Genomic DNA, 15,364 nt, shown 5'->3' with positions numbered 1-15,364 from the left:
CTCTCTCTCTCTCTCTCTCTCTCTCTCTCTCTCTCTCTCTCTCTCTCTCTCTCTCTCTCTCTCTCTCTTTTATTTAAACATCAAGATACATATGACAAAGGGCAGAAATTGTCTCCATGCTAAAGACGACCTCTGTCTTGAGGTCGCCTATCTTAAAACATTGTCACTAGTTGTGCTTGTGCTCAGGCGGATGTGGCTGGGCGGGTAAATGCGACAGTGAGCATGAGCCGCCACCTTCACCTGCTGGGTGTTCATTGCCCTAACGCCCACTTCACCCGTGAGGCGTTCCACAGGTGGCCCGTGGCACTCGTGATGGCCCTCTGGCACCTGGCTCTGCGGCTTCTCGGGATTTCAAGGAGGGCGTTAGCCACCGCCGCTCTCGTGGTGCGCTGGCTTCTCCTCCTAGGAGCCCGTAGTGCCGCCAGGTGAGGTATATGTTGGACCTGGGCCTTGTGTAGGACTGTGATGACACCGACCCTTCTCCGATGCCCGAGGCTGTCGAGCATACAGCGGGGGGCGTCCTGCTGGTGATGTAGCTGCTGTCCATGTTGCCGCTGCCGCCACTGGTGTCCATGTGGTCGCTGCTGCTGATGGCTGCTGGCATCAGCAGGCATCGCGGATGAGTCGCTCTGCCCTCCTCTGCACTCTGTCCAGCAGCGAGAGGTGACATTGGGCACTACTCATCCAGGAGAGAGGGGAGTATTCCATGACGGGCCTCACCTGGGCTTTGTACAGCCTCAGGAGGCCGTCTGCGTCGAGCAGGTGCCGCACGCGACGCAGGAGTGTCACCCTCAGGGAGGCTCTGCGCGCCACACACTCCAGGTGGCGGTCGATACTGAGTCTGAAGTCGACCTCCACCCCCATGATGTTGATGGAGTCCTTGATGATCAGGGTGTCGTCCCCAAACTTCAGCCGTCCCTGCATGAATCTGGCGTCCTCCCCCGAACGCGATATAACCATGGCCTGGGTCTTCTCGGCAGCAAACTTGACTTGCCAACGTCTTCCCCAGGCCATGATGTCACCAAGATGGCGGTTGGTGGCTTCAATCACCTCCGCAATTTCCTCCCTGGTATAGCAATGAAACAGGGTGCAGTCATCGGCGTAGGCTGAGGCCACTGGTAAGCCACGGAGCAGCTCGTCGAAGTATGCGTTCCAAAGAACCAGGCCCAGTACTGAACCTTGTGGAACGCTGGCAGTGATTGGATAACTGCCTGACGTGCACCCGTTCAACACTTCCCTCAGACTCCGGCCGTGCAGGTAGCTCGAAAACAGCTGCAGCAGTTGTCCTGTGATGCCGAGCTGTTCGAGCTTGGCCAGGAGGCCCCTGTGCCACACCCAGTTGAATGCCCCAGCAATATCTAGGGCAACAAGTGAGGGACGACCAGAGTCCTGGGCGTCATGCCACGACTTGCTGAGCAGGAGGAGCAGGTCTAATGCCGAGCGACCTCTCCTAAACCCGTGCTGACGAGGAGACAGAAGATGGTTTTCCTCCAGGTGGCGCGTCAGTTGCTCAGCAATAATCCGCTCCAGGATCTTGCTAACAACCGACAGGAGCGAGATTTTGCGGTATTAGGTTGGGTCTGTCTTGTCTTTCTTCTTGAATACCGGTGTGACACGAGCCTCTTTCCACAGGGTCGGCCAGGCCCCTGCGCTTAGGCACTGTCTGAAGATACGTGTGAGGGGATGCGACAGCTCCCCTGCACAGTGCTTCAGCAGGAAAGGGCTGATGTCATCCGGGCCTGGGGCTTTCCTGGTGTTGGTGTCTCGGAGGTGCTTGGCCACTGTGCCCTCCGTGATCTCCAGGTTTTCCAGGACAAAGTTACCCAGACGGGGGAGGAGGGGCGGCTGCCTGTCTGGCTCCTCGACAGTCATCTTGCTACTGAAGTGGGTTGCCAGGAGGTCAGCTTTATCCTGGCTCTTTACTGCCAGGCCCCCTGCAGGCGTCTTGAGAGGCGGGATCCTGTCCTGCGTGACGGTGCCTTGCATTCAAGCTAGAAATCGAGCTAATAGGGTACTGGGATTTATTTCAAGGAGCGTAAGCAACAGAAGCGCCGAAGTCTTCCTCAAACTATATTTAGCATTAGTTAGACCTCATCTTGACTATGCGGTTCAGTTCTGGTCACCCTACTATAGAATGGATATCAAAATGTTAGAATCGGTGCAGAGGAGGATGACTAAGATGATTCAGGGGTTGAGAAACGTGCCATACGAGGAAAGACTCAAACAGTTAAACTTGCATTCTCTAGAAAGGCGAAGGGTGCGTGGAGACATGATCGAGGTTTATAAATGGATGAAGGGCTTTAATAAGGGAGACATTCATAAGGTTTTGTTGGTAAGAGAACCGGGTAGGACACGAAGTAACGGGTTTAAACTGGATAAATTCAGATTCAACAGGGACATAGGCAAAAATTGGTTTACTAACAGGGTGGTGGATGAGTGGAATAGGCTTAGCAGTCATGTGGTGAGTGCCAATACAATTGTCACATTCAAAAATAGACTAGATAAATTCATGGACAGCGATATTAGGTGGGGTTAGATACACGGGAGCTTAGGGTCAAAGGAGATGCCTCGTACAGGCCTACCGGCCTCTTGCAGACTCCTGCGTTCTTATGTTCTTATGTTCTTTCCTTCACCAAGGACCACCACTGCTTGGGGTCAACTTGGTTGGACGCCAGCTTTCTCCTGAGGCTATTTTCCCACCTTTTCCTGGCCCACGCTGCTGTCCTTGTCATGGCCTTGCATGCATTGCGGTGCAGAGCCTTGTTGCGCTGGGAGGGACGGCGCTTGTATTGCCTCCAGGCGCAGTACTTAACCTCTGCAGCCAGTCGGCACCTATAGCCAAACCACGGCTGGTCGCGTGGGTCGGCTTTATATGCCCTGTGAGGGACATGCTGCCTCTGGGCTTGGAGGAGAGTGGCAGAGAAGGCTGACACATTGTGGTCAACGTCACCACTGAATGTGGCGTCCCAATCAATGTCAGCTAGTGCCCGCTTCATGGCTTGCCAATCTGCCCGCTGCCACAGCCAGATGACGCGTTGCCTTGCTTCCTCACGCGAGGGATTGAGGCCGAGTTCAGTCAGCATCGCATTATGGTCGGAGCTGCCGATTCTCTCAAGACGGCGGCAGTGCACTGAGTCCCCGGGCAGGTCGGTCAAGACAAGGTCCAACGAGCCCCTACGCACGTGAGTGGGAAAGGTGACGTGGTTTGTGAGCCCGTGGACCACTGTCAGCTCAGTGAAGGCTTTGCTCACCATATGCTGGTCCATGTCACCCACGATTGCTGTGTGCTCTCTCTCTCTCTCTCTCTCTCTCTCTCTCTCTCTCTCTCTCTCTCTCTCTCTCTCTCTCTCTCTCTCTCTCTCTCTCTCTCTCTCTCTCTCTCTCTCTCTCTCTCTCTCTCTCTCTCTCTCTCTCTCTCTCTCTCTCTCTCTCTCTCTCTCTCTCTCTCTCTCTCTCTCTCTCTCTCTCTCTCTCTCTCTCTCTCTCTCTCTCTCTCTCTCTCTCTCTCTCTCACACACACACACACACACATACACACACACACACACACACACACACACACACACACAGCGGGAAATAGAGTGGCTGCGGCAGCGGGTCAGCCTCGCAGTGATCCGCGGGAACGCAGCAGCGCTATGCCAGCAGCGCCCCACATAAGAACCAACTCGACCTTTTTGTTATTCTTTATGTATAATTCTTTTGTTTTTTTGTATTATTTATCTGTAGTATAGTAAAAGATATGGTTGAGTGCCGCAGTCATCGGCGTCCCGGCAGGGGCCGATGAATTGCAATGCGAACAATCTAACCGATTGTTCCCATCGTAACTCCCTTCCGGATGGAGGCTCTTTTATATTATAAACACACACACACACACACACACACACACACACACACACACACACACACACACTCTCACACCGCTCCGGTAGCTCAATCGGTAGAGCTCTGCGCACAGTGTTTCACACATTTATAGACTTTAACAGACACTTACGGACTTTCACAGATATTTACAAACAGATTTTCACAGACATTTACACTTTCACCGACATTTACAGACTTTCACCGATATTTACAAACAGACTTTCGCAGACATTTACACTTTCACCGACATTTACAGACTTTCACCGATATTTACTAACAGACTTTCACAGACATTTACACTTTCACAGACATTTACAGACTTTCACCGATATTGCAAACAGACTTTCACAGACATTTACAGACTTTCACTTACATATATATATATATATATATATATATATATATATATATATATATATATATATATATATATATATATATATATATATATATATATATATATATATATATATATATATATATATATATATATATATATATATATATATATATATATATATATATATATATATATATATATATATATATATATATATATATATATATATATATATATATATATATATATATATATATATATATATATATATATATATATATATATATATATATATATATATATATATATATATATATATATATATATATATATATACTACTTAGTCAAGTCATCGGATATCCATAATTTTTTCACGTCGGCATCCATCCGCAGTTCTGATAAATGAAACATCTGCATCCGCATCCGCATTTGTGATGAAATAAATATCACCCACCACACACAAACAGGATGTGGCCGACATATTGTATGCATTAGAGTCACGGACTCATAGTTCAGAGTGCAGACTACGGAGGACAAAGTTTGCAAAGTTGAAAAAAACTAATCAATGCATGTTTACTTAATTTTCTACTGAAATTACACCTGGTATTAGTTTCCTTTCAAATTTGCACAACCTACTGTGTCAAGACTTTTGCGGAAGGGTAGAAGGAGGGAGATAATTTTACATATTGACTATGTAGTATGTATGTATCACGTAAATTTGTAGAAGTAAGTATGTATGTACTGTGTAATAGTTCTGTATGTACTATATGTAATATTACGTAGGTATGAAGAGAAGCAGCCTGGCTGGCAAGGAGAGAGAGAGAGAGAGAGAGAGAGAGAGATACATAGAAAATCAGACCACACAGACCCCATGGTCCAGACTAGGTGGTCTGTCCTTAAACCTAAGTGATTTTACATTAATCAGAAGACTCCAAAACGTTGCTTTTCTACTCTAGTTAATATTAACTTCAAGGAAGTGACGGTCGAGCTTGTTTTTAAAGGAGTCAATCGTGTTACACTGGACCACTGATGGTGGGAGCTTATTCCATTCTCGCGCTACAACGTTGGTGAAGAAAAATTTGGTGCAGTCTGAGTTTACTTGTCTACATTTGAGTTTTGTGCCATTGTTCCTCGTTCGCAAAGTGTTATCGATCATAAACAATTTTGTTCCGTCTACATTCGTGAAACCATTAAGTATTTTAAAACATTCGATCAGTTTTCCTCGGAGGCGACGTTTCTCAAGAGAGAACATGTTAAGGGTGGAAAGCCTTTCTTCGTAGGATTTGTTGCGCAAGGAAGGGATCATTTTTGTTGCTCGACGCTGAACACCTTCTAGTTTAGCAATGTCCTTTGCATGGTGGGGAGACCAAAACTGTACTGCATATTCCAAGTGGGTTCTGACTAATCTAGTGTAGAGCGGAAGCATTACATCTTTGTTTTTGAATAAAAAGTTTCTTTTAATGAAGCCCAACATTCTGTTCGCTTTATTTGCTGCATCGATGCATTGCTGTGAGAATTTGAGGTTTGACGCGATTTTAATCCCCAGGTCCTTTACGCATAGAACACTTGTGAGTTTAACGTCGCGTATTTCGTAATCGAACTTCTTATTTTTTGTTCCAACTTGAAGGACCTGGCACTTGTCTACGTTAAAGGGCATCTCCCATTTATCCGACCAAGCTGAAATTTTGTGCAAATCCTCTTGGAGGCTTTGCCTGTCTTCGTCAGTGAGAACCGAGTTACCAATCTTTGTGTCGTCTGCAAATTTACTAATGCGATTATTGAGTCCAACATCCACGTCGTTGATGTAAAAAATGAAGAGCACTGGGCCAAGAACCGAGCCCTGAGGGACGCCACTAGTGACCGGCGCCCACTCTGAGTTAAATCCGTCAATCACAACTCTTTATTGTCTGTTGCTCAACCAATTCGCGATCCATTGGTGTACTTGACCGTCAATGCCTATTTGCTTTAATTTATAAAGTAATTTATGATGTGGGACTTTATCAAACGCTTTCTAGAAATCAAGATAGACTACGTCCACTGATTTGGTTACGTCATAAATTGAGAAGAGATCGTTATAAAAGGTCAGGATCTTTTGTTACGGAAGCCATGTTGTGAATCCCCAATTAATGAGTGGCTTTCGAGGTAAATCACAATTTTGTCTCTAATTATGCTCTCGAGTAGCTTACCTACAACTGAAGTTAGACTAATGGGTCGGTAGTTACCTGGTATTTTTTTGTCTCCTTTCATAAAAATCGGTGTCACGTTAGCCTTTTTCCAATCCGAAGGGACGATGCCTTGTCGCAAGGACATATTGAATACGGTAGTGAGGGAGGAGAGTATTTCGCTCTTTGTTTCTTTAAGCAGTATAGGATATACTTTGTCGGGTCCGGGACTTTTATTTGTTTTAAGTGAATGGAGAGCTTTAAGGACTTCATCGGTTGTTATTTCAAAATTAGGCAATGCATGCTCGAGATTTACAATAGTACTGGTGTTGGTGGTAGCGATAGGAAGACTGTTAGTATTAAACACCGAGGAAAAAGTAATTGTTTAAGAGGTTTGCAATGTGTTGGCTGTCAGTCACTAGTGCACCGTCGCTGTTTGTTAAAGGTCCAATACCACTTTTGATCGCCTTTCTGTTGTTTATGTAACTGAAGAAAGATTTCGGATTATTTTTACAGTTGACTGCAATATTTTCTTCATATCTACGCCTTGACTGACCTACTAGTCTTTTTATTCGTCGCCTGGCATCATTATAAAGTCTAATGTTTTCGGGCGTGCTTTGTTCGGGGTGGAGGGACGTGGCTGTGACTCGTTTTTTGCTCGGATGACACGTACTGCGTCGTTGAGGGGCCTTCCGAATCTGGCTGCCCTGATGGGAGAAAGGTGCAATTCGTCCCTGTGGAAGAGCTCACTTTGTCCATAGAAATTGTCCCATGCGTTGAAGAACTCACGTCAAGCTCCTACAGAGTCTGTAAGCGGTTGTTTAGGCTGAAGGCCTTACTGAAAAAGTCGCTCTCCGCCCAAGTCCGTGGTAGAACTCCTGAAATCAAAATGTTAGGGGATTTAGACTTATACTGCTGGATGAGCCTACGGTACTTCTCCAGGAGTTCCTCAGACCGGGTCGTGGTGACGTCGTTCGTACCTGTGTGAGAGAGAGAGAATTTTGTGTGTGTTTCTGAGAATGAGTGTGACTGTGGGTCGTGTGACGATGTGTGTATGTACGAATTAGTGTGTATAAACAATATATAAATAATATAAATAATATAGACATGCATTATGCATGTCTGTGTAATGTGAATGTACGAGTTGGGAGCCCGTCCCTCATAACGGTAACACACGTGTCGCTGAAACTCGTCATAAAATTTTAAAATTACAAAATTCAGTATTGGGCATCACACACAGCTGCCATCTGGCCATCCTGAACACATCCGCATCCGCATCCGTGAGGATGTCATAATTTGATATCTGCATCCGCATCCGGTTTGGTAGAAAATGATATCCGCATCCGCTTCCGTATCCGCAAAATGTCACATGACATCCGCACACACACACACACACACACACACACACACACACACACGCACACACACACACACACATTCGCGGTCTTCGCTCTAATTTTCATTCTGTGGAACATCATCTCTCCTCCTCTAAACCTCACCTTCTCTTCCTTACCGAAACACAGGTTTCTGAGGCTACTGACAGCATTCTCTACTCTGTTCCCTCCTACTATCTCTATCCTAAATTTCAATCCAAAGCTGGATGTTGCGCCTACGTGCGCAACGACATCACTTGCTCTCGTGCCCACGACCTTGACTCTTCTGAATTTTCCACCATCTGGCTTAGACTTCATTGTCATTCTATTACTAAATACATCTGTACTGTTTATCTCTCGCCTAACTCTACCAACTATGTAAAATTCTTTGACTATTTGAATTCTAAAGTGGAGCACATCTTGACCCACTCTCCCTTCGCTGAAATCTCCATCCTAGGAGATTTCAATGTTCACCACCAGCTTTGGCTTTCATCCTCTTTCACTGACCATCCTGGTGAACAAGCCTACAACTTTGCTATCCTCAACGACCTAGAGCAGTTGGTCCAGCACCCTACACGTATTCCCGACCGTCTTGGAGACCGGCCCAACATTCTAGACCTCTTCCTTACCTCAAACCCTTCTGCTTATTCTGTCAAACTGTTCTCTCCGTTGGGCTCCTCCGATCACAATCTTATTTCTGCATCCTGTCCTATCACTCCTGTACACCCTCTGGACCCACCGAAGAGGCGATGCTTCTGGCATTTTGCTTCAGCTCGGTGGGACGACCTGAGGATGTACTTTTCCGATTTCCCGTGGAATGATTATTGCTTCCAGGATAGAGACCCCTCTGTGTGCTCAGCGCATCACAGAGGTGATTTTCTCTGGAATGGAGGCATACATTCCTCGTTCTTTCTCTACTCCTCACGCTAAAAAGCCTTGGTTTAATCACGCTTGTTCTCGTGCTGTCAATGATAGAGAGGTAGCTCACAAAAGGTACCAGAGCCTTCAAACTAATGCTAATTATGAACTTTACATTTCTGCCCGAAATCGTGCCAAATCTATTCTCCGACTAACCAAAAATTCTTTCATTAATAGAAAATGCCAAAACCTTGCTTTTTCTAACTCTTTCCGTGACTTCTGGCATCTACCCAAAAACATCTCCTTCAACTTCACTTCTTCATCTTTCCCTCCACTCCTCAGTCCTGACGGCAACACTGCCGTCTCATCTATCTCTAAGGCTGAACTCTTCTCTCAAACCTTTTCTAAAAACTCCACTCTGGACGATTCTGGGCATATTCCTCCTACTCATCCCCCCTCTGACTCCTTTATGCCTGTTATAAAGATTCTTCAAAATGATGTTTTCTATGCCCTCTCTGGCCTCAATCCTCAGAAGGCTTATGGACCTGATGGAGTGCCTCCTATTGTCCTTAAAACTGTGTTTCCGTGCTGACACCCTGCCTGGTCAAACTCTTTCGCCTCTGCCTGTCAATATCTACCTTTCCTTCTTGCTGGAAGTATGCCTTCATACAGCCTGTGCCTAAGAAGGGTGACCGCTCCAATCCCTCAAACTACCGTCCTATAGCTTTACTTTCTTGTCTATCTAAAGCTTTTGAATCAATCCTTGACCGGAAGATTCAAAAGCACCTTTCCACTTCTGACCTTCTATCTGATCGCCAGTATGGGTTCCGCAAGGAGCGTTCTACTGGTGATCTCCTTGCCTTCCTAACTGACTCTTGGTCATCCTCCCTTTGCCGTTTCGGTGAAACCTTTGCTATTGCGCTGGACATATCAAAAGCCTTTGATAGGGTCTGGCACAAATCTTTGCTTTCCAAACTACCCTCCTACGGTTTCTATTCTTCTCTCTGTACCTTTATCTCCAGTTTCCTTTCTGACCGTTCTATTTCTGTCGTGGTAGACGGTCACTGTTCTTTCGTTAAATCTATTAACAGTGGTGTCCCACAGGGTTCTGTCATATCTCCCACTCTTTTCCTGTTGTTCATTGATGATGATCTTTCCAAAACGAACTGTCCTATCCATTCCTACGCCGATGATTCCACTCTGCATTACTCAACTTCTTTTAATAGAAGACCCACCCTACAGGAACTTAACGACTCAAGGCTGGAGGCTGCAGAACGCTTAGCCTCAGACCTTACTATTATTTCCGATTGGGGCAAGAAGAACCTGGTGTCCTTCAACGCCTCAAAAACACAGTTTCTCCACCTATCCACTCGACACAATCTTCCAAACAACTATCCCCTATTCCTTGACAACACCCAGCTATCACCTTCCTCAACACTAAACATCCTCGGTCTATCCTTAACTCAAAATCCCAACTGGAAACTTCATATCTCATCTCTTACTAAATCAGCTTCCTCGAGGCTGGGCGTTCTGTACCGTCTCCGCCAGTTCTTCTCCCCTGCACAGTTGCTGTCCATATACAGGGGCCTTGTCCGCCCTCGTATGGAGTATGCATCTCATGTGTGGGGGGGGCTCCACTCACACAGCTCTTCTTGGCAGAGTGGAGGCTAAGGCTCTTCGTCTCATCAGTTCTCCTCCTCATACTGACAGTCTTCAACCTCTTAAATTCCGCCGCAATGTTGCCTCTCTTTCTATCTTCTATCGATATTTCCACGCTGACTGCTCTTCTGAACTTGCTAAATGCATGCCTCCCCCCCTCCCGCGGCCCCGCTGCACTCGACTTTCTACTCATGCTCATCCCTATACTGTCCAAACCCCTTATGCAAGAGTTAACCAGCATCTTCACTCTTTCATCTCTCACGCTGGTAAACTCTGGAACAATCTTCCTTCATCTGTATTTCTTCCTGCCTACGACTTGAACTCTTTCAAGAGGAGGGTATCAGGACATCTCTCCTCCCGTATTTGATCTTGCTTTCGGCCACCTCTTTTGTTTCTTTTTTAGGAGCAGCGAGTAGCGGGCTTTTTTTTATTATTGTTTTCTTTTTTTGTGTGCCCTTGAGCTGCCTACTTTGTTGTAAAACACACACACACACACACACACACACACACACACACACACACACACACACACACGCTCTAGTTAAGTTATAAGTCATTCACATTGATACAAGAATCAAAGCAGGCTCTCACTTACTAAATTTCTCCTTTATTAATCCAGATATTTCCAAACCAACATCATAACGAAAATTAATTTATTTGAGAGAGAGAGAGAGAGAGAGAGAAGCTATTTATAGATGACACTTGTCAGGCATTAGTCCCAAGGGAGGGAAAAAGAGGATACAGGCGTTGCCGCTTCTCCTCCATGTGAATGACTTTTGTCTTTTGGTGGGCTTCGGAGTAAACAAAAGCAGACAAACAAACAGACAGGTAGGTTAAAAGATACACAATCAAAGAAACAGACAAAAAAAAACTTATAGAGACACAGATAAACAACCAAAAAAACTGATATACAAAGAAAGAGAGCGAGATGGGTATAAAAAGAAACAGACAGACAGACAGACAGAGGTAAACAAACACATAAACAAGGAAACAGACAAACAAACACATACACAGATATAGGTAAACAAAGAAACAAACAGAAAAAAACACAAAACAAGATAAGTAAACTAAAACTAAGCCAAAAAGCAAGCACACACACACACACACACACACACACACACACACACACACACAGTCCCTCACCGCAGGCTATCTCGTCGGACTTGTCGAGGCACTGGAAGGCGAGGTCGCAACGGGCGGAGTCGGGAATGCACTGGCCCGACTCACACCGCCACTCTCCGTCTTGACAGGCTGCGGGAATGGCTAAGAAAGAGGAAAAAGGGAGAGGCAGGTTAGTTTGGTTTTGAGAAGGGAGAGGGTGCGGATACATTCTCACACTGTCTGTCTCTAACTGTCTCTAACTCTAACTGTCTGGTTTTTTTTACCATATCGGCCCCTCTGCTCGCCCGTTTGGTAAGCCTCTCGTGGAAGTTGTTGGGATTTTCAAGGACTGTTCTGTGATCCCAGCTATAGTTTCTTTTTGCTCTCTTCTCAAAACCTCTTCTCATCCCCCGTCACTGTCACCTTTTTTTTCTCTTTTCCCATCCACTTTTTCTTTATCTTTTTGTTTCTTCCTTTTTTTATCTAGTTTGTTCTTCTTTTCCTTCTTCTTTTATCTTCTTCTTCGTCTCCTCTCTCCTCCTTCTTTTTCCGTCTCTCCAACCCTCCTCATCACTTACTTCTCATCCTCTTTCTTCCCCTCTTCCTTCTCCTCTCCCTTCTTTCCCTCCTTATTATATTTTTACCTCACTTCTTTTTCCGCTCTTCCTTACATTCACGTATTTAATCTTTTTCCTTTTTTGGCTTCCACTTTTTCTCCTTCCTCTCTCCCTCCATCCCTCATCTTGCATCTTGAAGGGGAAAATCACCCATGAAAAACCCGTAAAAGTCTTCTCCGAGGCCTTGGAAATAGTCGTGATGAAAACTCCAGACTTTTAAAAATATGGACCTCTGTCTTAATCTGTCTGTCTGTCTGTCTCTTTCTGTCTCTGGCTCAAATCAAGAAGGGTTACAAGAGGTGTCGAGAGGAGGGGAGACAGGAACGAGACAGGTTAGCTAGGTTTTGAGAAGAGAGAGGATGCCGATACGTTATCATTCTCTGTCTGTCTCTCTTTCTCTCTCCATCTCTCTGTGCCTGTCGCTTACTGTCTGTCTGGCTTAAATCAGGAAGGGTTACAAGAGGTGTCGAGAGAAGAGGAGACAGGAACGAGACAAGTTAGTTAGGTTTTGAGAAGAGAGAGGATGCCCATACGTTCTCATTCTCTGTCTGTCTTGTTCTCTCTCTGTCTCTGTGTCTGTCTTTTTCTGCCTTCGCGTCCAAACAGGTGACGGGCAGGGCTGAGGCAAGGAAGACAGGTAATAACATGATCCTCTTTACAGTATTATCATCATTATTAATTTGATTATAGGAAGGAGAGAGGAAGGGAGCACAAGAAAGATGGAGGGAGAGAGGAAGGAGAAAAAGTGGAAGCTAAAAATGGAGAAAGATTAAATACGTGAATGTGAGGAAGGGAGGAAACGGGAGAGTGAGGTAAAGATATAATAAGGAGGGAAGGAAGGGAGAGGAGAAGGAACAGGGGAAGAAAGAGGAAGAAAAGTAAGTGATGAGGAGGGTTGGAGAGACGGAAAAAGAAGGAGAAGAGGGGAGACGAAAAAGATAAAAGAAGAAAGAAAAGAAGAACAAACTAGATAGAAAGAAGGAAGAAACAAAAAGGTAAAAAAAAAAGTGGATGGAAAAGAGAGAAAAAAAGGTGACAGCGAAGGGGGTTGAGAAGAGGTTTTGCGAAGAGAGGGAAAAGAAGGAAAAGAAGAACAAACTGGAAAGAGAAAAGATAAAAAAAAATAAAGAAAAACAAAGTGGATAGAAAAAGTTATAAAAAATGAGAGGGAAGAGGAAAAAGGTTAGTTAGGTTTTGAGGAGAGAGAGGATACCTAAACGTTCTCATTCTCTCTCTCTCTCTCTCTCTCTCTCTCTCTCTCTCTCTCTCTCTCTCTCTCTCTCTCTCTCTCTCTCTCTCTCTCTCTCTCTCTCTCTCTCTCTCTCTCTCTCTCTCTCTCTCTCTCTCTCTCTCTCTCTCTCACATGACCTCACTTGCTTCCGCTCCCATCCACGTGGTTTGGGTTACGTTGTTTCAGGCGTCTTTCGTGCTCGCCGTTTGTTACAAAGTGTTGTTAGCCAAACGATTTGGCGATCCTGCTGTGCGCTGAGAGCTGAGTGCTGACTGCTGTACTGTGCGCTGACTCTTGTGCTGGTGCTGTGCGTTGAGTCTCTGTACTGACGATGAGCTGTGTCTGTGTGCTGGTTGCCGTGCGCTGTGTCTGTGAGCTGTCTGCAGTACCGTGTGCTGTAAGCCGTGTGCCATGAGCTGATTGCCTATAGCTTGGCGAACGATGTTGTGCATCCCAGAAAGGATAAGTGTTTGCCTTAATTTTACTACCTCTCCCCTGTATCTACCTTTTCAACGTAGCGATCAGTAAACATATATACACATATACACAAATCATTATAGTCCGAGAGCTAGCTACGGGTGGTAAGATGTGGTCAGCTGACCTCCAAGGGCAAAATTTGGAGGTCAGCTGACCACATCTTACCACCTGATAATGTTGTCAGTTTTAGTCTCATTATCAATTTGGACAGATTAACTCTGTGCTACTGCATTTTGGTACGTGTAGCTCTTGGGGTAAGACATTTTTACCCCAAGGGCCAAAATCAGACTAAATTTGGAGGGCAGCTGACCCCCTTTTACCACCGAGAAATAGTGTCAGTTATTAGTAGATTCATATCTACTGCATTTTATCATTATACTGAGTGAATATGATTCGTGTAGCTTTTGGGGTAAAATCCAACACTTTTAGGGTCTTTTTAAGGGCAGCTGACCCCTTCATCCCCCTTAAATATTCTGTGAGTTATATCGCCATATTATTAAGAATAAATACATAGTTTTATATACAAAGTTTGAAGTGTATAGTTTGAAAAGTAAAATCAACCTCAAAAAGGGGTATTTTGGCACCTGAATCAACACCCACCCGAGTTGAAGCAGCTGACAAACCTTTTTCAATTGTCGGTGATAAACTTAACCAAGTTAGAGCATTATATCTTCTGGGCTCGTTGGGGTAAAATCACCCGTAGCTAGCTCTCGGACTATTAGTGCAACACTCTCCGTCCTATTTATTGATATTTCCCAGGCCTGGGATATTTCCATATTCCACGTGGCAACACTCCACTCCCTTCTAGATGTGGAGAGCGACCTGACCTGACTTTTCCCCAGAGACTTATGTAATCTCATAATTACCCCCTCACCTGCCACTCTACATCTCTCTCCTTTCCCCTATCTCGTTCCCACCCTCTCTCTCTCTCCCTCCCTCGCCCTCTTCCTCTCTCCATCCCTCCCTCTCTCTCCTCCTTCCTCCCACGCCTTCCCCTTCTCTCTCTCTCTCTCTCTCTCTCTCTCTCTCTCTCTCTCTCTCTCTCTCTCTCTCTCTCTCTCTCTCTCTCTCTCTCTCTCTCTCTCTCTCTCTCTCTCTCTCTCTCTCTCTCTCTCTCTCTCTCTCTGTAAAAAATATATACGCACATACACAAAACACATTCTTACACTCTTTCCGCTATATTTATCATATATTTCCAGATTTCACGCCAACACCACTCCCTCACAGGTGTGGGGCGTGACTCGCCTTGACCTGACCCACGATTCCCCTGAGACACACTAATTCTCTTAATTACCCCTCACCTATGTTTCTCGTTCCTCGCGTTTCGCTCCTCCTACCCTCCCTTCTCTCGCCCCTCCTTCTCCCTTGATCCCCCACATCTCCCTCTCTCGCCCCCTTCCCCTCTCTCTCTCTCTCTCTCTCTCTCTCTCTCTCTCTCTCTCTCTCTCTCTCTCTCTCTCTCTCTCTCTCTCTCTCTCTCTCTCTCTCTCTCTCTCTCTCTCTCTCTCTCTCTCTCTCTCTCTCTCTCTCTCTCTCTCTCTCTTACCCACTTCTCTTTTCTTTCCATTCCTCCCTCTCTCCCTCTCCCTCCCTCCTTTCTCCTTCCAGCCCTCCTCTCTCTCCCTCTCTCCCACAGCGCCTCAAATTCTTCCTCCTCCTCCGCCTGACCTCCTCAAAGGGACGGA

General features: G+C 45.6%; 1 protein-coding gene across 1 annotated transcript in view; it reads right to left on the bottom strand.

Moving 5' to 3' along the window:
- LOC126992331 (G-protein coupled receptor GRL101-like) overlaps window positions 1–15,364 on the bottom strand; it is a 170,712-nt gene that overhangs the window by 10,858 nt on the left and 144,490 nt on the right. Inside the window, exons 10-11 of the mRNA XM_050851016.1 lie at window positions 11,385–11,516; window positions 1,740–1,979 (exon numbers count right to left, since the gene is read on the bottom strand). Of these exons, the coding sequence (XP_050706973.1) occupies window positions 1,740–1,979; window positions 11,385–11,516 (372 nt within the window). The remainder of the gene's footprint in view (window positions 1–1,739; window positions 1,980–11,384; window positions 11,517–15,364) is intronic.

This window comes from Eriocheir sinensis, unplaced genomic scaffold, assembly GCF_024679095.1.
Source record: "Eriocheir sinensis breed Jianghai 21 unplaced genomic scaffold, ASM2467909v1 Scaffold446, whole genome shotgun sequence".
Taxonomy (NCBI): domain Eukaryota; kingdom Metazoa; phylum Arthropoda; class Malacostraca; order Decapoda; family Varunidae; genus Eriocheir; species Eriocheir sinensis.
Note: the sequence above shows the minus strand (reverse complement) of the source record. Positions and strands in the feature narration are given on the sequence as shown.